Genomic DNA, 27,365 nt, shown 5'->3' on the forward strand with positions numbered 1-27,365 from the left:
AAAAGCATTTTGCTGACGAAAAGAAAAGCCCGGTTTGCAGCCGAATTAACACAACCGCTTTAAAAAACCGTTTTGTTTAATACACAAATTTCCCGTATTCAACCTTAGATAAATAAATATAGCCATTTTGCCAGACCAGAAAATCGCAGCCATTAAAAGATCATTTAATTTATCAGTAGATTCAACATCAAATGTCTTCATCTGATCTTTCTCCGATTGTAATGTTGTTTGTTGATGTCGTCATCGACCTTAGCCTACTGAAAATTAACTTATTTTAAAGGTCATGTCCGTGGCACATTAATAGTACATGTCTGGAAACCAGCGCTGCGGCACTTGCAGAACTACGGGTCCAAGAGAGACACTGGGAGAAGGAGCAGGCTCGATAATGAGATGAATTGTTTGTACTAGAAATCCCCGGGCGCTCACATTGAGAAGTAAAGCGAGTGACGAGCCAGCGCCATTCATGTAAGCACGGCGCGAGCGCTGCAGTTCAGCACCGGAGGCTCGTGGACAGCGCACCGAGATTCCGGGGTCGCACGTTTTCGTGAATTCAACCTGTGGCACTGTTTACATTTTGTGTTCCTTATTTTGAACTGGAGAGAAGAAAATACGATCTGGAGTTTTAAACAAATTTTAAAAAACTTGTTCGTTTGAGAGCCACGGCTTCGGCGTGAAAACTTGTATGCGTGAGAGGGGCAATTCGAAATCAGATTTGGTTGTGGGCTATAGGATTTAAGAACGCATTCTGGTCCTTCACTTTGGCTTTTCTGCGATGAAGTGCTTTTCGTGGTGAGCAGGTGTGCCGGGCGGCGCAGTTGTCTGACACGGCGGTCGGAGAGCAGTGGAGCTACCGAAAAGCCCGTCCATTCAGAAGGATGCTGGTGGGAAATGCCTGGAGACAGAGAGGACGAGATTTGTCAGAGAGCACTGGAACTCTTGTCGGATCTCTGCTCTAAGGGCGAAGTGCAAAGCGACAACTGTTTGGATTTCATATATTACTTTCGAGATCTTGCTAGACCGAGATATTCGGACTCAGGTAATGTCCGGGGTTTAATGAGGCTATTTAGCCTACTTTTTTACTTGCCTGTGATTGTGATTATGTTCATTCTTTTTCATTGAATACAAAATTGGCGATATCAATTAATTATGGGATGATTTATCATTCGCCCAGGTTAAAAGGAAGCCTTCCTTTCTTTCCTTGCTTTCCAAGACTTGGAATTAATAAACTCGCGAAGAAGCATCAGCATTTTCTCCCCTCTGGAGGTGCTGGCGCGTGTCCTCTGCACGAGAGCTGTAAAGTCTGTAAAGTCGAAGAGGGCGGAAGGGATATGCTAGGGACCCCACCCTTTCACAATAGGATTACAAATCAAAGTAGCCCACGGTGTACATGGGAAAGTAATTTGAGAATATGAAATAACGGTGGAAAATAACTCTAAAACACGCTTCTCAATTCCTACATAAAAAAACAAGAACTTAGAATCGTATTATAGGAAACAAATGAGTAGTTATGTATATGTATAGATCGTTTATGATGAGATTAAGCTCTTGCCAAATTACGCAGTGCACCCGGGCGACATAATGTGCCGTAATGTGTCTGGTTCACCTGAGATATTACGGCGAAGACAGCCATAAGTCAGCGGGACCTTAATCGGGGCGCAATTACGACAGCTCGGGTAATTTATTAAACCTCATTAGAAATGTCATAAAACATGCATGATCCTATGCAAGTTACAAAGATACAGTAGACCTCTCAGTTTCCCAGAAGACAATATGACCTATTTACAGGTCCGTTGACGCACACCATTGAAAGATTGTTATGCACTCATGAGCTTGCTTTTCAAACACGGCGGAGACACTTGACAATTGATGAGGAGGTCTAAAAAGCCAGGATACACTACTGAGTACACCTGTAAGAATACCAGTTTACTGTGACAACTCAAAGTTTTTTTTAAGCTAGGGGCCTCAAACTCCAGTTGGGCAAGTTTAACTCCAGTCCTGGAGGGCCGCAGTGCCTGCAGGTTTAACTCCAGTCCTGGAGGGCTGCAGTGCCTGCAGGTTTAACTCCAGTCCTGGAGGGCCACAGTATCTGCAAGTTTAACTCCAGTCCTGGAGGGCCACAGCATCTGCAAGTTTAACTCCAGTCCTGGAGGGCTGCAGTGCCTGCAGGTTTAACTCCAGTCCTGAAGGGCTTCAGTGTCTGCAGGTTTAACTCCAGTCCTGAAGGGCTTCAGTGTCTGCAGGTTTAACTCCAGTCCTGGTGAGCTGCAGTGCCTGCAGGTTTAACTCCAGTCCTGGAGGGCCGCAGTATCTGCAGGTTTAACTCCAGTCCTGGAGGGCTGGTTTAACTCCAGTCCTGGAGGGCCGGTTTAACTCCAGTCCTGGAGGGCCACAGTGTCTGCAGGTTTAACTCCAGTCCTGGAGGGCCGCAGTGTCTGCAGGTTTAACTCCAGTCTTGGTGGGCCACAGCATCTGCAAGTTTAACTTAAGTTAAAGTATTTTTTACTTCCTTTTGATTAGCAGCCAAGGTTGTCGAAACAAAGTGTGTCGACTCTCTCAATGGCATAAATTAAGCGATGAAGCACCAAAGCCAATGAGCCCTCCTGGATTTGAGTTTTGAGATCCCAGCTTGTGCTTGGACCCACAGAATGTCCTTTTGACACAGAGCAGGAGCGACCACAGCCCACAGATACAGTGTTATGACAGGGCCGTGCTTCACTGTCGCAGGCCTGCTGGAGGCCATCGTTCACAGGGCAGTTTGTTTACTGGGCCCGACCACAGGCTGGCTATTCGCATACTAGACAGAGCAGTGCCGTTTCCCGACTGGGAGGCAGAGTAGTGCCGCAGGTAGGGAAGCCGGCTCGTGATTTAGAGGTGGCTCCTTCTACTTCTGCTGCTGTCGTATCCTAGGCAACATTCTTTACATGAAATACTGAAGCTGGAAAAATAGTAACGTTCAGGAAAGTTAAAGTGACAGCACTTCGCAAGGAAATTATATCATTGAATTCAATTCAGAGCAATGGTCTAAATGTCCAACATTACATTCAGCTTCATGTAAAAGCAATAACTGATTGCATTGTATGTAAAAGTTTTACATTCGGCTAAATGCTACCCAAGTAGTCCCCTGTGGTCAGCACAGCACCATATTGCTTGGAGTATTGAGAAGGAACAACGCTGCCATTTGGCGTTTGTGTGATTATAGCATTTCATTCTTATGAAACCTGAGCAAACAGACTACTCTCACCTTTAGCTGACCCAGTAGCTTTTATCTTCTGCCCACACTCCCCAGCCCAAGGCATAGCATGCTATTTTCAGCGCTGCTGCTAATACTGATGCTTCGTTTATGACAGCCGAAGGCTGAGGGGGTCTGCCCCAGAAAAGCTCCCAGCCCTCTGATTAGTAGGATGCAGTTATGATGTCATTCACTATGATCTTACCAGATCTTTTGGATGGGGGTGGTGGTGGTGGTGGGGGGGGGGGGTTGTGTGGAAGCCAGTAAGGTTGCCATTGGACAAGTAAGATTTAGTCGAAATTTATTGTAGAGCGGCTCTGTCTGCTATTAATTTCCCCCCTCTGAAATATAACCCGAAAGGAACAAGCGATGGAAGACTCAATCACTCAAATGTTTAAAAATATTAACAATGAATTATTAACACAAATGAAAATCTCAAACAGATTGACAGGTTAGTCGATCAGTAAATTGGTGAAATCAGCCAAAGGTTGTTTGGATTTGGTTTGGTGCTTATTTCTGCTATTTATTGTCACCTGACTCACTCCCTTACATATGGGCTGATTTGATTCATCTGACAACGGAATATATAAAAAAAACATGCACTATAACAAGTTACACTTACGTAGGAACAATAATCAGCTTACATAGTCAAACAAAAGTAGGAAAAAATGACATCCTAGTGAACATAAGTTATTACAAGTAGTGACACACTATTGAAAACTGAGAAACAACAACTACCAACAACTACCAACCAATTATACCCCCACTGCCCCCACTCTCTGGAGAATGGAGAATGCAGGCAGTAATCAGGCTTCTGTGGGTCACATATTCCCCCTCCCTGTCTTTGTTCCTCTGTCAGAGTATGAGTAACCCTGAGCTGTAGAGTGAGTCTCTTTATATTGGAGGTTATTGTGGGGGCCATCACAGTCCTACTGAACCATTATTCTCAGGCATATCCCGGGCAGCCTTAATCCGTGCATTAATAAAGACCCACGGCTGAGACCTGCCCTCTCCCTGGACGAGCCGTCTCTATAAAAACACAAACGGTCAGACACACACCACACACACACACCTCCCCGTCTGCCGGCGGGAGGGCTTTGTGTTTCTCACGTTAATGAGTCCCCGGGGAGGGGGCAGCGCTTTATTGACACGTTTCTCCGGCCAATAAAAGCAGCTCCCGTTATTGGGCACGGGGGTTAAACGGCGCTCTCCCCGGAGCGAGGACACAGCCGCGCGCATTAATAAATCGCTCTGAGCGGCCCGCGTGCTTGGGTTTCATTTTTTGTTAAAAAAAAAAAAAGCCTGGCTGCACCCGGAGGAGTTTCTGTATGAATTAGAAACATTACATGCTCACACGCGTCCCATTTCTATTTCAGAGTGTTTATCGCTGAATTATTTAGCGCGAGCCGCACGTGTTTTCCCCCGGAAACCTCAAAGGCAGACGTTGGTGTGCTTTTAAATTCAGACCCCGTGAGCGCCTGAAATGGGGTCTGATCCCCCAGCTTTCACTGATGAGTACCGGGGATCAGTGTCAGAAGAGAAACAGGGGGGAGTAAGAGGTGAGAGAATGAGAGAGGGAGAGGGAGAGAGAGAGAGAGAGAGGTAGGTGTATGCGAGAAAGGATGAGTGGAAAGAAACATGAGATAAAAGAGAGGGCAGGGAGATTGGAGAGTTAAAGAGAGAGCGGAGAGAAATTTCCCAGAAGTCTCCATTGCGGCTCTAAGTGCTCGTGTTTCCTGAGTCTAAGCCAGATCCTGCTAGAGGCTATGAAGCATGAAAACATGGAGAGCTCCACTACTCACACTGCTGCAGCGTCTACACATATTACTGTGTCAATTACATTTGCCTATGACCCACACACATCCATTCAAACAGACACACACAGGCAAACACACACACACACACACACACACACGCACACACACACACAAGTGCACAGGCAAAGACATACACAAAAATCCACACACACACACACACACACACAATAATGCGCACAATCACACAAACACGAAACATTGCAATTAGCAATATTGTGAGCATTAGCCTGTCAGGTTATGTCTAAGCATAGTTGTCTTCATTTAGTTATATGTTCAATTATATAACAGATTGTTTTCATCGACAGTTGAGTCCCCGCCGGCCCGTTCTTCCTGTATATAAAAATAAACAGCCCAGCGCGGGTTTAACGGCAAACAGCTGAGATCTGACGCACCGCGCAGCCTCGTTTCAGATGTGCAGTGTGAGACCGGCCCCTCCTCCCCCCACCCTCCCTCACTCCCCTCCTCCTCCAGCCTCCTCCCACCCTCCCCCCCCCTCCTCCTCCCGCCTCCCCCCCCCCTCCCTCGACCTTTGGGACCAAAGTAATTTTTCCGCTGACGGGAAGCGGGGCATTTAGGTCACCGGCTCCAGGCGCACAGCAGAAGGGCTCCACGGACCAGGCCTGAAAGAGGGCCGGCGCACGACCAACAGCTCTGTGCCCAGAGACCCCTTCCCCTCTCTCACTCTCTCTCCCTCTCTCCCTCACTCTCTCTCTCGCTCCCTCTCGCTCTCACTCTCTCCCTCACTATCTCTCTCGCTCCCTCTTGCTCTCTCTCACTCTCTCCCTCTCCCTCTCCTCCTCTCTCCATCTCACTCTCTCTCCCTCTCTCCCTCACTCTCTCTCTCTCTCACTCTCTCTCTCGCTCCCTCTCACTCTCACTCTCTCTCCCTCTCTCCCTCACTCTCCCTCCCTCTCTCCCTCACTCTCTCTCCCTCTCTCCCTCACTCTCTCTCTCTCTCTCTCTGTCGCTCTCTCTCCCTCTCTCCCTCTCTATCTCTCTCGCTCCCTCTTGCTCTCTTTCACTCTCTCCCTCTCCCTCTCCCCCTCTCTCTCTCACTCTCTCTCTCGCTCCCTCTCACTCTCTCTCTCTCCCTCTCCCCCTCTTTCTCTCTCCATCTCTCACTCTCTCCCTCTCTCTCTCTCACTCTCTCCTTCTCTCTCTCCCTCTCGCCCTCTCTCTCTCACTCCCTCTCTCTCCCTCTCTCTCTCACTCTCTCTCTTTCTCTCGCTCCCTCTCTCTCTCTCTCTCTTTCTCTCGCTCCCTCTGTCTCCACCTCTGTGCTGGAAGATGATTGAAAGGGGAGTCAGTAAAGATATTCACAGCTTTCCCTCACCCGGAGAAGTAGGGGGTGCATACGTTGACTTCTGACTCAACGCCGGTGCACCCAGGGTTTAGTCATATGACCCTATGGGGCTGCACCCAGGGTTTAGTCGTATGGCCAGCGTAATCAGTCTGATGAGAGATTTTCCCCTTCCCCCACACACCACACAGGCCAGATTTCACGTCCTGCTATGAGTTCCTGTGATGGGCCAGGTTCCGGGAGGGCAGGGCTGTGAAACTGAATTCCCAGGGGGCCACAGTGTCTGCAGGTTTTTGGGGTTTCCTTCCAATCAGCTGTCAATGAAGGCCTTGATAACAAGGTGTGTGGATTCTTTAGCCAATCAATGACTTGAATGAACCACGGGCGAGAACATCCCAAAAACCAGCAGACACTGCGACTCTCCAGGACTGGAGTTTGACACCTGTGTCGTAGAGGGTCCTTCAATGGGCCTATATTTCTTCAGGGTGTCCTGTAATGAGGCTGTGTTCCTGTAGGGGGTCCTTCAATGAGCCTGTTTACCTGTAGGGAGTCCTTCAATGAGGCTGTGTTCCTGTAGGGGGTCCATTAATGAGGCTGTGTTCCTGTAGGGGGTCTTTCAATGAGGCTGTGTTCCTGTAGGGGGTCCTTCAATGAGGCTGATTTCCTGTAGGGGGTCCTTCAATGAGGCTGATTTCCTGTAGGGGGTCCTTCAATGAGGCTGATTTCCTGTAGAGGGTCATTCAATGAGGCTGAGTTCCTGTAGGGGGTCCTTCAATGAGGCTGAGTTCCTGTAGGGGGTCCTTAGGCTGTGTTCCTTGCGTGCAAAGTTCCCCGCTCACCACAGGACAGAGTTCTGATCCGGCAGGTGCAGCCATCGGTTTCCCGAGCACAGCTTCTATCGGAGCGAAAAAATAACGCATTTATTTTTGTTCAGCAGCATCACCAGATTTTGTAGGTGTTACATTGCCTGACTCCAAGTCCCCAAAGCTTTGAAATAATGAATTTCAAGAAGCTATTCCTTGCCTGACACAAGGACCACAGTAAAATATAATTCCTGGATTCCTGTGCTCGTTATCCTGAATACTTATTAATGTATTTTTAATACAGTAATATATTTAATGGTTCTTGCTTTGATGGATTGTAGCGTAGTGGTTAAGGTACATGACTGGGACCCGCAAGGTCGGTGATTTAAATCCCGGTGTAGCCATAATAAGATCCGCACAGCCGTTGGGCCCTTGAGCAAGGCCCTTAACCCTGCATTGCTCCAGGGAAGGATTGTCTCCTGCTTAGTCTAATCAACTGTACGTCACTCTGGATAAGAGCGTCTGCCAAATGCCATTAATGTAATGTAATATTATTTATGTTATGCGCTTCACAGGGTTCTAACAGAACATTCTAACACTGAGGTAACGGTCACTGCTGGTAGATAGCAAAGCAGTTCTAGAACACTGAAAAAAAAACAGCTTTTCAAAAGGTTACGTTTGCTTTTGATGAAAACTGTGTCATTCACAAAGAGGAGAGCTGTAGCTCTGATGCAGAGGTCTGTTCAGTAATGGCTATTTATGATTGACAGCCCAGTAAATGGGTACAGCATGGATGTTTAGAAGCAGATTGCTGTGTTACTCACTCCCTCCACCTGGCCTGTTCACGCTGCTCGTTGCTGGCCTGTGTTTTCGCTCTCTGGGTCCCAGTCGTGGCTGTGTCACATGCAGTCACTGCAGCGGCTAATCTGCCTCACCAGGGAGCAGTTAATCCAGCCGGTCTGAGGGAGCGATGCAGCGGTTAATCTGCCTCCACCAGGGAGCCGTTAATCCAGCCGGTCTGAGGGAGCGATGCAGCGGTTAATCTGCCTCCACCAGGGAGCCGCTAATCCAGCCGGTCTGAGGGAGCGATGCAGCGGCTAATCTGCCTCCACCAGGGAGCCGTTAATCCAGCCGGTCTGAGGGAGCGATGCAGCGGCTAATCTGCCTCCACCAGGGAGCCGCTAATCCAGCCGGTCTGAGGGAGCGATGCAGCAGCTAATCTGCCTCACCAGAGAGCCGTTAATCCAGCCGGTCTGAGGGAGCGATGCAGCAGCTAATCTGCCTCACCAGAGAGCCGTTAATCCAGCCAGTCTGAGGGAGCGATGCAGCGGTTAATCTGCCTCCACCAGGGAGCCGTTAATCCAGCCGGTCTGAGGGAGCGATGGCAGCAGACACACCCTCTCATATGCTCAGAGGCATGAGTGTTACAAGACTGTGTAAAATGTTCCTCTGTCACTCCCCACGCAGGGACAGCATGCATACACACACACACACACACACACAAACAAATACACACATGCACACACACACACACATGCACACACACACAAATATGCACATGCACACATACACACACAAATACACACACACACAAATACGCACATGCACACATACACACAAATACACACATGCGCACACACACTAATACGCAAATGCACACACACACACACACACACACACACACTAATACGCACATGCACACATACACACACAAATATACACATGGACACATACACACAAATACACACATGCACACAAATACGCACATGCACACACCCACACACAAATACGCACATGCACACATACACACACAAATACACCAACCTGACTGAACTACCATTGTGTATGCATACACAATTATTATTATTCAGTTTGTTTGTGTATGTCATTTACTCAAGTGATTCAGAAAAAGTGCCTTGCTCAAAGGATACAACAAGCCCTCCCATGGCACTGAAACCCACATGCCCATCCACATATCAATGTTTACTGTCTCTTAAAGGCTGCCGAGTCATCAAGGTAACCTATAGTACAAGTCACCAGGGTAACCTTCGTGCCACTTGGGTAATCCACACGTGACTGGGGTAACCTATGAGATCCTGTGGCGACCCACACGTCCGCGTAGTAACCGTGACTGAGACGCTTTAAAGATCCGTTACATGAGCACTGTGCGCGTGAGGCGGCCATGTTGTTTTTCCAGCTCCTGCTTTTCCCTCAAGGGCCTGGCTAAAAGCATCTTACAGTGGCCTGCTGCTTTCACCCTCTGGAGAGCGGAGGTGTTTTTCCATCTTAATCAGATTTGAGCCCCGTTCCTACTTGTTGCATGATTTTGACATGTGTTGCTCAACAAAAAATGAAGGGTTTGCTCGGTGTTTGGCATTTGTACTTCCAGGATGGTTCTGCGGTAATGGTAATGAAACAATTCAGTACAATTCTAGAGGTGTGTGACATTGAGATAAAGTGTTGGAATTGCTGATTGACAGGTGTCATCAGATTAAATTATATATAAATTAGGCTACACATCTAGCATACTCCTGCGTCTTACTTGGGGCCGCCTTGAGAAGCAATATGATTACTGTACTCTAACCCGTAGCCCAGCTCCTTGGTCTATACTGTAGTTTTTATCACATTCGTCTCATCCTGTTCCATTCGTCTAATCCTGTTTCTCAGTGTGAGGATTGGCTAGCTAGGGCCGCATTTCAAACCCCATTGCAGACTTACCTCACACAAAAAATTACATTGAAATAGCATTGAAATCTGAAAAAAATGCAGAAGACTGTAGGTGTTTCTAATCTTAGGCATTAGACAGTCTCAAGTCTAATTAATTCTGACTGTAGAATGGTGGAAGACCGAGTGACCAGGTTACAGCAGAAATGTCAGACCGTTTTAAAAAATACACATCATCTTTCTCCTAAACCACGAACATGGACATCAGGACACTCTTACAGAGCAAAGAAAAGTGTAAAACTGAAATGGGTAAGATGGATTTCACAGGGCCCCCATGGTGCGGTCTGCTGAATGTCTGTCATCTGTGTGAAGCAGATGACCAAGGGTGTGTCTGTCTGTCTGCCTGTCTGTGCATCTGCTTTAAATGCCAAAAGCCCACAAAGGCTGGCAGTCCCATTTGCTTTATATCAAAACACATGACCCCATGTCCAGCGCCTTTTCATTGCTTCATTGCTTCATTCCATCTTGCATGACACCAGCACCGTACACCACCATAACCAGTAAAGAAAAAAAAACACTAACCCAGTGATTTACTTGCAACATGTAATTACAGCGTTTTTACCCCAGTGGCTTTGTTAAAGGTTGCGTTTGTTTGCACAACTGTGGCTGAACTGTATGCTCACCGGAGTTCACCTGAGTAGTTTTATTCAGTAAGGAAACACCGGATTTAGCATCAAGAGAGACAGAGAGCGCAGCGGTACCTGCACAGATGGTAAAGTAATTTAGCTCATGGTAATTAAGCTTGTCACAGTTTATTTAAAAAAGGTTTGTGAGCTATACATTAATTAAACCACCCCCCCATCCCAATTTCAATTCAATTAGACTGCTTCTATTAGAGTCTGCTATACTTTGAAGGCAAATTGTTCCGTGGCTACACCACGGTGGAGAGCCTGGGAGACCTTTGACTGAGGCATGACCTCGCATTCATATCAAGCAAATTGCTAGAAGGGATGCAGTGATCTCTGAGCTTCCCTCGATGTATTCAGGATATAAAAAGGGCTGTCTTCACCGTTCAGTTATATCTCACACACATATAAACACACGCATGCTTTCTGGAAGTAAGCATTCGAATATTAAGTGCAGGGCTGCTAGCAGCAGGTGCTGTCACTTCCATGGAGATGGCTTGATTTATTCTCAGTATGCCAGCCTAAATTATGCCTTATGGACTCAACTTAATTATTAATCTGCTTGCTTACACAGTCGTAAGGTAGCTGCACCTAGGCTACTCCTCTCTAACAACTATTATGTGAACAGTACCCTGCTGTGAAATCCAGCTATGCCAGCTTGACCAGCTTGAAAATTGAACTGGTCAAGCTGGTCATAAGCTAGTCTAGCTGGGTATGAGCTGATCATGATCCAGCATGATATACTATTTTCTGGTGTAGAAGAGTCACTATAAGGTTGCGATATCTACAATTTACTAAACAGTCAAAATCGCTATTAATATGAAATTTGCAGGAATTAAGTCTCTCTGTCCTGTCAATGCATAGGTAAACCTGTTTATACATATGTACAATCAGTGAGCTCTTTTATTGGGTATTTATTAGACTTATGTTTTAGACAGCTGTAGCCTATCAGCTGTAGCCTATCCACATAGATGTGTTGTGTGTTAAGGACAATCATTCCACGGTCACTTAGATCATATTTCTTCCCAATTCTGATGGTTGATGTGAACATTAACCTCCCCCATAATTATCTAATCAGCCAATTATGTGGCAGCAGTGCAATGCATACAAACATGCAGATAAAGTAATAAAGTGTAATAAAGTAAAAATGTTCCTAATAAAGTGCTCGGTGAGTGTACGCCTGAAAATAATGTGTGTGTGGCCGCATGTGTGTGGCACATGCACAAACACACACACACACACACACACACACACACACACACACACACACACATACAGACTACAGACCACAGACATGCTTATTATCTCTCTACAGACAACAGACATGTTTGTGTGTTCTAGGGACTGGAGGTGAATGCAATGGTCTATATTCACAATTTAAAACTGGGGTAAAAACACACAGATGGAATATTAAAGCAACAACAAAAAATAATAATGAATGCAATAAATGCATACTCCATTTCTTTGAATGCGTAGTCCATTCTTCTTGGGAAACAGCATTCAGGACAATATAGTATTCTCACTGCGTGCCACTGATTGCTTCTGAGAATATCGCTGGAATCACGGAATTATCAGAATCGCCTGTCGGTGGAGAGGGGAGTTCAGATTCATTCTCTGTTCTTTACAAATAATTACGGAGCACTGGATTGGCTGTACCATAAAAGCCCTGATTCAGCGCCTGTTCTGTATGCCCAGCACTCTTCCAGAGGCCCCCATCTTCAAATGATTATCGCCTCTTTTTCATCCACTTCACACTGATTCAGTTGGATGTGCACAATAAAAGAAAATGGGAGCAAAGCTGATGTCTTTGATGAAGAACGACTGTGTTCACAGCCGCAGCGCGAAAACCGCATGTACAAACACACAGGCACTCCGTCCCTCAATCAGCCGCCAACGATTGTGAGTCCTTTCATACTCCACAGTTTAGTCATCCTGCATGGCCAAGCATACTGAAAGGGCAGCTACATCGATTCTGGACCATTGCATTCGTCAGCTTGCATTGGCCTCCCTGTCATCTTTCGTCAATAAAACATAACAGAATATATACATATTAGAACCACTCATTTAACGCTGATTGTAGAACGATATAGAGCAGAAAGGTATTGCTAAAATAACCATGCAATGGGCCTCGTGTGGTATATGCAGTTCATATTTTCAGATCTCTGATCCCAGAAATACCATAGTTTTGCTCATTGGAGTTGCTTTCGAGTGCTATGCTTGCTTGTGGTAGGAGGCAGGCAGATGCAGCAGTTGGTTCATATGCAGTCAGTCGGTACGGAGGTAACTTCTCTCCCAAGGGATGCATCTACAGTAGAACAGGAAGCGGGCTTTGTAAATGTATTAAGCAATGTTTATGATGTGCAATTACGACATGCCCAAACAGACAGGTTGTCTATGGAATCCAGCAGGGGTGGGAAATTCTAGTCCTGGAGAGCCGGTGGGTACACAGGCAGGTTTTGTTTCTACCGTTTACTCCGGCAGAATGCGGTAACTAGCTGTACACACTGACACCGGTGCACTCGTAGAATAGATCACTGTAGAATGTTTGGGGACACAAGAACAGTCTTTAGCTGTCCTTCATGCATTTCTGATGAAATGTAGCTAAAAGGTCAAATGGTTTAAATGTCGGGTTTGATTAAGCAATTAAGACCAGAAGTTTGCATGACAAGCAGAAATGGATATTGTACTTGCAGACCTGATTAAGGCAAGGAGATGCAGGCAGCTGTCAAGGGTGGAAAATTTAAGTACTATTTTTGGGGATTTGTTTATACGTTTATATACTTAATGCTTACTTTCACTCAATTACATTTCCTTACATTTTTATTTTACACCTTTAAAGTACTCGTTACAAATTTCACAGATCCAAATACAAACTTTTTTCTCTGGGCAAAATATCAATCCCTGTTTTTATTTAAAACAGCCAATCAAACCCATATCAATGGTTAATGAACCCATTCTGATTACTCATTGTGCAATGCCCGATTAGACACCAGTCATTTCTTCACTGCTGCTGGTGAAGAAGTACCATAGCTAGCTAGGTAGCTTAATGTTAATCTTAGCCTGTTAATAATATCATCTTGCTGAAGTAATTTGATTCATTGTGCATTAGTATGTTTAAATGCTACTATTTTTTTGATGCAGTCCAGACCTGGGAGTTAAAACTTTGAATATTTTAACAAGTTATCTGCAGCATTACATTCCAGTCCAATTCTAACAATTATCAGGAATTGTTGTGCACGGTAAAGAGTAGAAACTCTTAAACTTATGTTTAACTGATGTAATCTAGAATAACATTAAACTAATTTCAATGCAAAAAAATGTGTCCCCTGTCCCTTAATCTCTAGCAATTAAAAAGTTAACTTTTTACTTTTTAATACTTAAGTACCTTTAGAAATATATATTTTTACTTTCACTCGAGCTAGGTACTCTGACTTTTAATTGAGTGAGATATTTTACACAGTACCATAGCCTTCTTTAACTTAAGTGTGCTTCCTGGGTACTTTTTCCACCCCTAGCAGCTGCAGGCATATGTGTTGTGGTCAATGGAGATGATGAATAGCATCTCAAAGAGGCCCACCCCAGATCATTGGACACATTCCAATCACTTATTATATCCTTCCCTGTCTTCTTGTTCCTTGCCTGACCATGGAATCCATTGAGGTCCGCCATCTTTAACAAAATTCCAATCCATTAAAGCCCCTGTGCAGCCTCCCCTTTCTTACATTTAAATAGTTCCTTTAGTTACTATATATATATAATATATATATATATATATATATATATATATATATATATATATATATATATATATATACACATACAAAGGTTTTAGGCAGGTATGAAAAATTGCTGTAAAATAAGAATGCTTTCAAATAGAAATATTAATAGTTTATTTTTATCATTTAACAAAATGCATGAACAGAAGAAAAATCTAAATCAAATCAATATTTTGTCTGACCACCCTTTGCCTTCAAACAGCATCAATCCTTCTTGGTATGTGGATGATGTGGAGACCACGGCTCTGTGGGGACCATACCATCACTTCCAGGACTCCTTGTTCTTCTTTAAGCTGAAGGAATGTCATTCTTAATGACATTGGCTGTGTGTTTGGGGCCATTGTCCTGCTGCAGAATAAATTTGGGGCCAATCAGATGCCCACTATGGTATTGCATGATGGATAAGTATCTGCCTGTACTTCTCAGCATTGAGGAGACCATTAATTCTGCCAACTCCATTTGCAGAAATGCAGCCCCAAACTTGCAGGGAACCTCCACCGTGCTTCACTATGGCCTGCAGACACTCATTCTTGTGCCGCTCTCCAGCCCTTCAGCAAACAAACTGCCTTCTGCTAAAGCCAAATATTCCAAATTTTGACTCATAAGTCCAGAGAACCTGCTGACATTTTTCAACATTATAATTTGATGGCTTGATTCGATTAATAGCAGACCTTCATCCAGCCTGAACGGATGCATACTGGAACAACTAAAGTAAAAACGCCTAAAGTAAAAAGAGAAACTTGCATGGTTGCAGACAGAGAATAAAAAGAAAATACAACCTAGCGCAAAAATACTAGGTACGAAAAATAAAACCCTTGAGACACAGCTCAGGAAAAAAACCCAAACCAAAATACATTACCGGGGACAACGTCCCTCTACCACCGGCTCACACGAGCCCAAAATAAAAAGAAAACTAAGACCCTTGAGGAAGGCGTCAGCGAATCGCAGCACTAGCCAGCTGAACGCCTTCCTTACCTTTTTTAATCTTTTCAACAAATTGGAATTACACCCCAGCACAGTACCTGACTCGTAAGCGAACAGAGTCTAACGTGTGCTTTTACCGGCTTTGCGCAGGAGCGAACAGTTGAACACAAAAGCGTTGAAAGACTGTCAGTACCGGCCTTAAATACTCCTCCGTGGGAGAATTCCCCTGACGCTAATGAAGCTCAGGTGAAAACAATGAGCCCCAGCCCTCTGGTGGTCACACTGGGTCATTACCTCCCACCATGACACTGAGAGGACAGTACGGTTCCGAGTCCTAGTGTAACCATACAGATACAAATCGGAACCCTTGAAGAATACATCAACTTCCAATACCACAGTTAGCAGCTAGAATACCCCGAGTACAACAATACAATATCTAATACAAAACACAACAATATCTATATAACTATGTAAGTGCCATTATAGTCTATGGCATATAAGGCTGATCATGGTGGTGAGTTAGGGAGGGAAAGGTGTAGCCTGAAGAGATGAGTCTTCAGTCTGCGCTTGAAAGAGGTCAGAGACTCTGCCGTTCTGACATCCACAGGGAGGTCATTCCACCACCGTGGGACCAGGACAGACAGCAGTCGTGAGCGAGAAGTGCAGGTGTGGCGAGGGGGAGACGCCAGACAGCACGAAGTGGCAGAACGGAGGGGGTCTTGTTGGTGTATAGGTCTTGATAAGCGATTGAATATATACAGCGGCTGATCCCTTAACTGCCTGGTACGCGAGCACCAAAGTTTCAAATTTGACATGTGAATGTCTGGGAACATTGAATACCAGACGAGTTGCAGCATTCTGGATTAGTTGTAGGGGTCGGATGGCAGATGCTCAAAGGCCAGCCAGCAGAGAATTGTAATAGTCCAGGCGGGACAGGACCATTGCTTGGACAAGGAGCTGAATAGAGTAGGTGGTGAGAAAGGGTCGGATTCTCTGGATGTTGTACAGGAAGAACCTGCATGCCCGGGTCACCGTAGCGATGTTCTCGGAGAAGGACAGCCTGTTGTCCATCACCACTCCAAGGTTTCTTGTACTGTGGTATCCCCTAGTGAGATGGAAAAAAATCAGAGAAGGGAGAGGTTAGAGCAGGGATGAAGATTACCTCCGTCTTACCTGGGTTGAGCTTTAGATGGTGGTTGCCCATCCAGCTCTGGATGTCTCTCAGGCAGGTAGAGATACGGGAAGAGACCTGTGTGTCTGATGGGGGGAAGGAGAGAAAGAGTTGGGTGTCATCGGCATAACAATGATATGAGATGCCATGAGCAGAGCTAACAGGGCCAAGGGATCTTGTGTAAATGGAGAAGAAGAGGGGACTGTAACAAGGGGACGAGGGGTTGACACTCTTCCAGTCTACATCACCTGGGAGGACCAGCCAGAGAGATAGGATTTAATCCAGTCTAAGGCTGTGCCACAGATCCCTGTAGATATCAGGGAGGATAGGAGGATGGAGTGGTTGACCGTGTCGAAGGCTGCAGAGAGGTCAAGAAGGATTAGGACAGAGGAGAGGGAGGCTGCTTGTGCAGCCTGAAGGGACTCATTGATGGAGAGGAGTGCGGTCTCCGTTGAGTGGCCAGGCCTGAAGCCGGACTGGTGGGGGTCCAGCAGGTGATTCTGTGAGAGGAAGGAAGAGAGCTGGTTGGAGGCAGCTCGTTCAATGGATTTGGATAGAAAAGGAAGGAGAGATGGTAGTTTTGAATGCAGGAGGGGTAAGGAGTGGGGTGATGTAGGCCTTCTTGAATGAGGGAAAACAGCCAGAGGACAGAGAGGAGTTAACAAGGGAGGTGACAAACGGGAGGATGTCAGGCATGATTGCCTGAAGAAGGTTTGAGGGGATGGGGTCCAGGGCACAAGTAGTAGGGCAGTGGGAGAGCAGGAGGTGAGACATCAGCGTCTGTAAGGGGACAGAAAGAGGAGAAACAGGGGGCAGGCACAGAAAGGAGTGGTCGCGAAGGTCCTGCGGATATCTGCGACCTTCGTCAAAAAATACTGCAAAGTCATCAGCAGTGAGGGAGGACTAAGATATTGGTAGAGGTGTGCTGAGGAGAGAGGAGAAAATGGAGAACAGTTGACGAGGGTTAGAGGTGGAATTCTGAATTTGTATGGTAGTAATTTATTTTGGCAGTGGTGATAGTGGAGGAGAATGCCGCCAGGAGAGACTGGTAAGAAGACCGGTCCGATGGGTCTTTTGATGTCCTCCACTTCCTCTTAGCTGCATGTAGGCTGACCCTGGAGGAATGTAGAAGGTCAGAAACCCATCGACTGGGAGGGGAGGATCAAGCAGGCCTGGAGACAAGAGGACAGAGAGAGTCAAGGGTGGAAGATAGAGGAAAGCAGGGCGGAAGATGCGGAATCAGTGGGTAGTTTGGAGAAGGATTCAAGAGGAGGGAGAGAAGCGGTGACTCTGGGGGCAAGTGAGGAGGGTGACAGAGAGCGGAGGTTACAGCAGACTGAAACAGTGGGGGTGAGAGGGGGACAGAGGCGGAAATGAAGTGGTGATCGGACATGTGTAAAGGGGTAACAGTGGGGTTAGAAGAGGAGCAGTTCCTCAAAAAGATCATGTCTAGAAGGTTTCCAGCCTTGTGGGTTGTGGGGGGGTGCTGCAGGGAGAGGTCAAAGGAGTGGAGTAGTGGTAGGAAGGCAGCAGACTGGGAGGTTTCCAGGTGGATGTTGAAATCTCCCAGGAGGATCAGTGGGGTGCCATCCTCAGGGAACAAGCTGAGTAGAGTGTGAAGCTCATCAAGGAAACTTCCCAGGGCACCTGGAGGACGATAAACAACGACAATATAGAGTAATTGAGACAGCGTGGCATTCAAAGGTGGATAGGGATAGGTCAACGAGGGGAGACAGAATTTCCAGGAAGGGGAGATCAGCAAGCCAATGCCACCTCCACGCCCGGATGGCCGGGGGGTGTGTGAGAAGGAGGATGAGAGGGCAGCGGGGGTGGCGGTGTTCTCTGGTGTAATCCAGGTCTCAGTGAGGGCAAGGAACTGTAGGAACAGGAGGGAGGCGTAGCCAGTAATGAAGTCAGCCTTCCGTGTGGCAGATTGGCAGTTCCATAGCCCCCCGGCAACTGTGAAGTTGTCAGGGGGGTCAGTGAGGGGTAGCAGAGGTTGGTGGGGTTCTGTCACCATGGAGGGCCACATCGCTGGAAGCGGCTTCTGTAGGGGACAGAGCAGACTAATGGGGTACTGACACACCATACCATGCCAAATGACACACCAATATAACCTGCTAATTACCAAATGGAATCTAGCAATCTAATAATTAGCCAAACAATTGCAGCGTCCAAAGTATCTAACTGATTCTGATCACCTAAACGCACTAGATTCACTAACTATTATCACACACCGGGTCTAACTAACATGGCAATTTGACTAATAAAATCTAGCACAGCTGGAGCACAACTCACAAGATTTCCTTAATATCTAATGCTCACATGCAAAAAACAGAAACAATACTTTAGTTCTCTTGACGGTCTTCAACAGCTACACACGCCGAGTGGAAAAAAATGCACTTCTGTGGCAATGGTCAACAAAACAGAAGTCAATAACGATGGTCAATAAACAGGCTTGGATCAAACCAGGTAGACAATGGCTTGGAAACTCGCTCAAAAGTGCACTGAAAAACAGGAGGCAACAATTTTGCCAAGACATGACATGAAACTGAGCTTATATGCAGGTGTAGACAGGTGCAGACAATTAGCTTGAGAGCAGCATGCAAATTGAAATCAGGTGTGGAGGATTGACAAGTTAACAAGATAAATAGTCATCGTTAGTAATAAATCTACCCTGCCCTAGCGTTAGTAAATTAGTAAATGACATGCACAAGAAACGTAAGGTAGACATGAACACATGGTTAGAATGTTAGTATTACCCAATCCTGATCTAAAGTTAGTAGATTAGTAAGAAGACAAGGGAAAATGAAACAATTAGGGAAGTGTGAGTGACAGCAAGGGAGAGAGAGAAAGCATGAATGCAAGGTTTGCGGAAAGACACAAAAAAGTGTATGCTAATCAATAAGCGGAACAACATAACATGAAACAAACATAACTCGTGACATAACAAGTTTGCAAAACTGTGACATGAATAAACTATATAACGTGACATGACAAGACTAAAAAATATATTGTAGCAAGAACTAAACATGAAACGTAACATGACATGAAAATGAAACGTAACTAGAAATAAAACATAAAAACGTGGCGAGACTAGACTAACATAATACGTGACATGACAGTAAAATACCTAAGACAATAACTAAACATGAACGTAACAAGCATGAAATGTGACAATTCTGTTCATAATAGTACAATGAATTAGGGGTAAAATGTGTACTGCACAACTTTGTAACCTGTGTTATTACTAACTTTACACCATTTTTTATATATAATTGATCCATAGCTTTCCGAGACTTGGATCTTTAATCACACAACAATATGGCATTTTTTAAGTGGATACATAGCTAATGTTAGCAGCAGACCCACGGAATATGTATTTGAGAATTTGGTCATGGCTTTGAACTTGGGAGCGCACACAACATAAATATTCATACGTGAGTGTTTTGGCCACTGCACACTGGCCAATCCAAATTAGAAGCATTCAGGACATGTATGAAATAATTTTAACATCAATGTGTAAGTAACATTATTATCTTTGGACGCAATATAAGCATTTTAAAATCATGATTTTGACTACACAGGCTCTGTAAATGTTGTGACATGAGCACAGCCTTTTGGAAGTATTTTTTTGACGGCTTAGCCAGTTTCTTCTTGGCTTAATCTAGAATCTTAAAATCTTAGATCTTAATCTGAACCAGTTTCAGGTCTGTCTCCAGCACCACTCCCCTCAGCTCTGACCTGCAGAGAGGGGCGGCCGTCAACCAGAATGCACCACACCTCGACAGGGCATCTGCATTACCGTGCTGCTTCCCTGATCTGTAGATAACAGGAAACCAGTACGTCTGGAGAGACAAAAAACACCAGGTGACCCTAGCATTGTTTTCTTGGTTCTGAGCGATCCATAGAAGGGGGGAATGGTCCGTGACCACGGTGAAGTGCCGCCCCAAGAGGTAGAATCTCCAGAGCCTAATTCATTGGCAGACATTTTTTCCCCACTTGTTCCTGCGGCAACAATTTTCCGGCTTATGTAAGGGATTGGATGATCATTTCCTGAGACAAGACTGCACCCACCCCCATGCATGCATGAGGTGCATCCATTTCTACAATCATCTCCTTCAAGAAGCGGGCTGTGATATGGACTGGTGTGGAAAACAGTCAGGTTTGTCAAGTCAGATTTTTCCGGCACTGCAGCAAAATTGGGAATAAATCGCCGATAATAGCTGGTGAGCCCCACAAATGTCCTCTCTTGCTTTTTGGTGGAGGGACATGGCCCTCTTAATTTCAGGCTCCTCATTCACCCATACAATCACACACCAACGGCGATTGGCTGCCAACTAACCAGCTCATCAGGAGCATTTAGGTGTGTTGCTCAGCGAGGTCTGGAGGAAGTGCAGCAACACCGGCACTGAGCAGTGGAATGAGTCCTCATTCAGAGAACAGTCTCTGTCAACAATTGTACAGCAACCTAGCTGAGAGAGCTCCAGCCTTAATGTGGTTTGGGCTACAGACCTGTCACAGGAGGGAATCTAGCTCTTCAGAGGCCATAACCACAGCTGTAGGTGGCTGGGGTATGGGTACCATACTTGTAAGGGAGCTGCCATGGCATCTCATCAAAGAGTCTGTGAGGCAGTTGAAACCTTGGTCTCCAGTCCGCTCGAAGCCACTCGAGTCTGTGCTCTGCTGAATACGGTTAGTGTAGCTACTACTAATGGGATTTGTGAGAATGCATATAGGGTTGCTGGCTATATATATGCCAGTGTGCCCTGATCTTTACCTGCTGAGGAGAAGAGGTGGCCTTCCCCCTGCAGGGATTCAGATGAATGGCAGTAATATCACTTTGACTGGGCAGGAGTGAGCTCCTGAAGTGGTGGCACACGGTAACAAAGGGGATATATCCTGCTGTGTGGTCCCATGTTGGAGCGTAGACAAGCCAATCATCCAAATATAGGAGGACTTCCGCCTCTCGTGATTATAATGAGAACATGGCTGTTCCCATACACCTGGTGGACACCCAGGGAGCCAGGGAGAGCCTGAACGGCAGCACTCTGAACCGAGAGGTAAGACCCTGAGGGGTGAATGTCGGAACAGCCAGTGCACACTCACCACTAGGACGTGGAATCTGCATCCATTATGTTCATGAGCGCAGATCATTCCCTTTCTGAAACAGCCGGGAGAAAGCTAACTGTATTCAATGTGAAGAAAGAGAGAATTTTGAGGGAATGTTTCAGCCTCATTAGATCCAGGATTGTGAAAAATGCCCATATTTCCAGGATGAAGACTTAGGCTTCCACAGGGTCCTTAACTACAACCAATCTGACCCTGGTAGGTGGGGACTGCACATGCATGGTCTGGCAGTAAGTCTGAATGAGTGTGGAGATGAGCTCACTAAGCTTTCTGGCATAAGGCAATTATGCCAAATACACTGAGGGAAGCAGGTGCACTTTATCCGTAAGTGCCAGGTCAGAAGGGCATTGGTTGTGCCATCATCAGTCATAATCGTGGCCATGAACCAACTGCGAGCATTTATGCATAGCACCTTGTGGAATGGCATTTAAGAAGCCACAGGAGGAGCAAACACTCTGACCTCAACACTGGCACCAGAGCTAGGTAGGTAGCTGTCATATCCAGAGTAGGGGATGCCTGCCCTGCAGTAGGATTCATTAGAGTTCCCAGCCAGACATTTAGCCGAAACATTCTCTGGGACCGAAGGGCGAGAACCGGAGATGGTCTTAAAGCTAATGGCAACACAAACTTTGGCCAACAGAGCACTCCTAGGCCACAAGTAGTTAGAGCAAGAAATGCTAATAGCAATCAACCACTTGGAGGCTGAGAAGCAAAACCAAAATAGTTTCACTAATGGCAGTTGTCAGGGCGAAAAGCACTCCTGGGCCACAAACAGGTTATAGCAGAGTGCAAATCGCTGGAGACTGAGAAGCAAGGCCGGAAGCAATTTCAATAATGGCAGTGAACAAGCGGTACAATACAGATATAAGCTGGCAGGGTAAAAGCCCTACTGGGTCATGAATGGCTTGTCGCAAGAGTGATATAGTAAGAAACCACTAGAACTGAGAGGGGAAACGGAAATGGTTTAAAAAATGGCAGTTGGCAAGTAGCTCAATACGAACATGGGCTGAGATGGCTGTAAACAGTTATAGCAGAAGTCACTGAGAACATGATTCTATTAGATTCAACTTTATTGCCATTGCCTTCTGCTCCATCCATAGTACGGTGCTGAGGGACAAACTCCAGTTCTGAGGCCAGTGCCTTGATTAAGGGCAACAGCAGGAGGGCACCAAGGGGCAGTTTAGACTCTTTCATTAAGCTAACCTGCATGTCTTTGGACTGTTGGAGGAAACCGGAGTACCTGCAGTAAACCCACGCGGACACAGGGAGAATACGCAAACTCCACACAGAAAGACCATGGCGGGGCTCAAACCCAGGACCTTCTTGCTGTGAGCCAACGGTGGCACCCACTGCGCCACTGTGCGGCCATAACGCAGACGGCTGTCTTAGGTAATTGTAGTTACCGAGTAGCACAATATATATGCAGGCCAGCAGGGCAGAAGCCCTCCTGGGCCGCAAACACACTACAACAAGGAATGCTTATAGCAACAAACCACTTGCAGACTGATAAGTAGTAGTGGTAGACTAGTAAATCGGTCAGTATTGGAACCGAACCAAACTCTCAGCCAGCCGCAATACGGTCCGATGGAGCGAAGCACTGAAGTGCCCGAGGCTCAGGTGCTAGAAACTCATTAGATAACTAGCTTCCTGTAAAGTTAGCTACAATCTAGGTAGCATGTATGCAGACTGAAGAGGTGAGGGGTGCCTGCATTTCATTTGTCTTTTTTAACCAGTGGTCGGATGGGGAACGAGGGCGCTCTGGACTGACCGCAACACTAGCTAGGTAGCTGCAACGGCTGTGACCAGACTGACAAGGCCAGGAACATTTGGGCTCCAGTTGGAATTTGTTAGATTCTAGATAGTTCTGGTTGATGATGGACAGAGAACACTCTCTGAGACCGAGAAGCAGGGACTGGGCACAGTGCCACAGTCACTGGTGCAATACAGTTGATTGGCAGAGCTGAAGCACACTTGTAGGAATAGTGAATGGCGCCAAAGCTGAGAAAGTAAACTGGGGATGGTTTAGTTACAATCACATTAATACATTTTTCAGCAGCGTAAATCAAACCACGGGCTGACAGAGTGGCGGGACTCTGGGACTGTGATAATGGTAATTATCACACAGTACAGTTTCATAGCAGCTGAAGGAGTCAAAACGCTCCTGAACTGTGATAATGATAATTGTGTTTTAACCTGTAGCAATAAAGTTATTGAAAATAATCGATATTGACTGACTACATACAGTACTGTGCAAAAGTTTTAGTCAGGTGTGGAAAAATGCAAAAGAAGAAAAATCTCAATCAAATCAATATTTGGTGTGACCACCCTTTGCCTTCAAACCAGCATCATTTCTTTGAGGTACACTTGCACAAAGTCAGGGATTTTGTAGGCATGATTAACCAATTATACCAAACAGGAGCTAATGATCATCAATTTAATATGTAGGTTGAAACATCATTAACTAAAATAGAAACAGCTGTGTAGGAGGGTTAAAACTGGGTGAGGAACAGCCAAACTCTTCATGGAAGAATTGTGGCCAAAAAGCCATACCTCCGAAGTGGAAACAAGGCCAAGCGACTCAACTATGCACAAAAACACAGGAACTGGTATGCATAAAAATGGCAGCAGGTTCTCTGGACTGATGAGTCAAAATTTGGATGTAGCAGAAGGCAGTTTGTTCACTGAAGGGCTGGAGAGCGGTACAAGAATGAGTGTCTGTAGGCAACAGTGAAGCATGGTGGAGGTTCCTTGCAAGTTTGGGGCTGCATTTCTGCAAATGGAGTTGGGGATTTGGTCAGAATTAATGGTGTCCTCAATGCTGAGAAGTACAGGCAGATACTTATCCATCTGATTTATTGATTTAGATTCTGTTCATTCACTTCTTCTGTTCATGCATTTTGTTATTTGATAAAAATAAACTATTAACATTTCTATTTTTGAAAGCATTCTTATTTTACAGCATTTTTTCACGCCTGCCTAAAACTATTGCACAGTACTGTACCTAGCTGACGGTAGTTAGCACTAGTTTTTCTCTTTTAGATAAGTAGATACAACCTAAAGTTAGCTACCTGTATAACATTATATTGAGAGTGGCTCACATCTGACTGATCAGATTAAAAGTAGATTTTTGTTGGATTGTGAAAATAATAATGACTTATCTGCAAGGGTACTGTGTCCTGATAGCATGAGCATACGTCTGTCTAGAAATGGAGACTTTATCAATGTCTTTATCATGATTCACTAAATGCACAAAATAGCAGACTATCAGTTATGGTATCCTCACAGTGATGGGCTGCTGATAACAAACCATATGTAGCACATGTATACTGTTTATACTAATCAGTAGGGACACTGAGTCCTGCCGTATGTATACACCGCTGTAGCTGGTGCTTATAAAGACATGATTCAGCAAATTAAATGATTAAGAGCAGAAGTTTAAATGATTAAGAGCAGGGCACAAAATAGGTTTGGCCCTTGCTGTGCACCCCTAGTTTTAGGAATTTTCCAGATTTGGGAGTCTTTTCTCTAATGCAGGGAAAGATGTTTGCTTGTGAACACAAAGGCCTGACCATGAACAGTTCAGGGTGTTATCAGTCCGGGATAAATACGAGTAGAAAAACTTAAAGGAAATATGAAAAAAAAGCAAGGGTTTCCATAATGGTTTAAAAACCAATCAGTTTTATAAGGAGGTAAATATCATTTCAAATCAAACGTGATGGACTACAGAGCTAAAAGAACAGAAACTTGTGGTGATTGAAACACCAACCTTGCGGGTCCCAGTCATGTACCTTAACCAGGCTGCTGAAAATATGAAAATGACCAGTGTTATCCTTTAATGCATACTTTGAGTGTCTTATTAATGTGCACATTGTAGAAACTCTGTAGCTCTGTGAAATGCCTGCTGTTTGATTCCTTATGAAACCACAACCATGCTGTCACCTAAGCAACTGAGGAGCTCGAGCTTGTTACCACCGCAAAAATAAAACGATGGTTTAAAAATAGTTGGCAGGAGATGTACCTGTCACAGTAAAAACCGATGATGAGAGCGATTTAAGGTGCTTTTCAGTGGAAAGAGAGCACTGGAAGGCTGTAACAATAGTGAGTGATGTATTGGCCATTATTGGTACAGTAATGAGGCATACATCAGTTTCTCCGGCTACATATGAAGCATGTCAATAATTAATGAAACGGTGCCCTGCACTCACAGGGCTGTCACAATGGGGGGGGTCTGAAGGGTATTTTACACAGAGCTGGGGGGGGGGGGGGCGGCTGCTGTCACTCCCTCTCCCTGTGTGACTATGTCGCTATTTGCCTTTCTGTCCATCTCTCCAGTCATTTTCCTCATTTCATCTTTACTTTCCCTATCTTTATCACTGTCTATTTACAGTGGGGTGCAAACGTTTGGGCACCCCTGCTTTAAATGTCTGTTACAATGAATCTGTATGGGATCGAAAGCAAACCTGAACTCAAAATGGAGTTATACATGAGACCTTCCTGCAAATTTTAAAGCAAGATCGCTTTCTATTAAATGTAAAAATACAGTTTCTGTGAACTTTGGGAACCCTTTTGGATTATTCTTATTTCTATAAGATAATTACTAAGGCAGCCTGTCGTGTAGTGATTAAGGTAAATGACTGGGACACGCAAGGTCGGTGGTTCTAATCCCGGTGTAGCCACAATAAGATCCACACAGCCGTTGGGCCCTTGGGCAAGGCCCTTAACCCTGCATAGCTCCAGGGGAGGATTGTCTCCTGCTTAGTCTAAGCAACTGTACGTCGCCCTGGATAAGAGTGTCTGCCAAATGTAATGTAATGTAATGTAATGTAACTGAGGCCCAGACCCAGGTGATTCACTCATTAGGGCTCCAATGAGTCAGGAAAATGAGAGTAGCAATCAAAGGTCTATCCTGCTGGACAGGATAACAATGCAATGCACTTTAAACAACATGGCAGATTTGCCAGAAAGAATGACCTCGACACAAAATTAAGCATCTGTATGCAAAAGAAGTATAAGCAAGTATGCAAAAGAAAACATTGAGAAGTCTGAAGCCTTTTTGAACAATGTGCTTTGGACTGACAAAACCAAAATTAAAACTTTTTGGCCACCACCAAATGTATATTTTGAGAAAAAAGCCTTTCAAGAGAAGAACACCTTGCCAACTGTAAAGCATAGAGGTGGATCCATTTTGGCTTTTTAGCATTTTGTATTTTTGTGTTTTTCCCATTTTCTCCCAATTTGGTAGCCGATCGTACTCCATCTAATCCAATTATCGATGTTAGCTGAGGATACACCGACAGCGACCCAGTCCCTCAGCGGCCCGGATGGATCTACTGACCCTGAGAATGACAGGCCTTCCTCCAGCCAAATCGTCTCGCCCATGACTGATTCAGAGTGAAAATCTGTGGAAAAATCTCAAACATGCTGTACATGCAAGGAGGCCGAAGAATATTTCTGAGCTATTGGTGTTCTGCCAGGAAGAATATGGAAAAATTCCAAATGTGAGAATTGAAAGACTCTTAGCTGGCTACAGGATGCACTGTTATAATTGCCCCAGGAGGAGTTACAAAGTACTAACTCACTGTAAAAATTTTGAATAAAAAGTCATCTTTTTATTTTATTTGAAGGAATGTCTCATGTTTAACGTTGTACCATTTAGAGGTCAGGTTCGCTTCTGTTCAGTTAGATATTGTGAAAGACTTTTTGACTAGGGGTTCCCAAATGTTTGCACACTACTGTATCTTTCTCTCCTTAATTTTTATTGCCATGTTGTTCACTCTCTTTCTCTCTCAAATCCAAAATTATTTACTGGCAGAAGAGAAGTTAACATTACCAAAGCATACAGCAATATATGCGTGTGCAGGATGT

At 45.2% G+C, this 27,365-nt stretch overlaps 1 protein-coding gene across 1 annotated transcript in view; it reads left to right on the plus strand.

Moving 5' to 3' along the window:
- The first annotated feature begins 502 nt into the window (after positions 1 to 502).
- LOC133111662 (synaptotagmin-9-like) overlaps positions 503 to 27,365 on the plus strand; it is a 56,402-nt gene continuing 29,539 nt past the window's right edge. The window contains exon 1 of the mRNA XM_061222184.1: positions 503 to 1,036. Coding sequence (XP_061078168.1) covers positions 889 to 1,036 — 148 coding nt within the window. The 5' untranslated portion in view covers positions 503 to 888. The remainder of the gene's footprint in view (positions 1,037 to 27,365) is intronic.

Source organism: Conger conger, chromosome 15 (genome assembly GCF_963514075.1).
Source record: "Conger conger chromosome 15, fConCon1.1, whole genome shotgun sequence".
Lineage (NCBI taxonomy): Eukaryota > Metazoa > Chordata > Actinopteri > Anguilliformes > Congridae > Conger > Conger conger.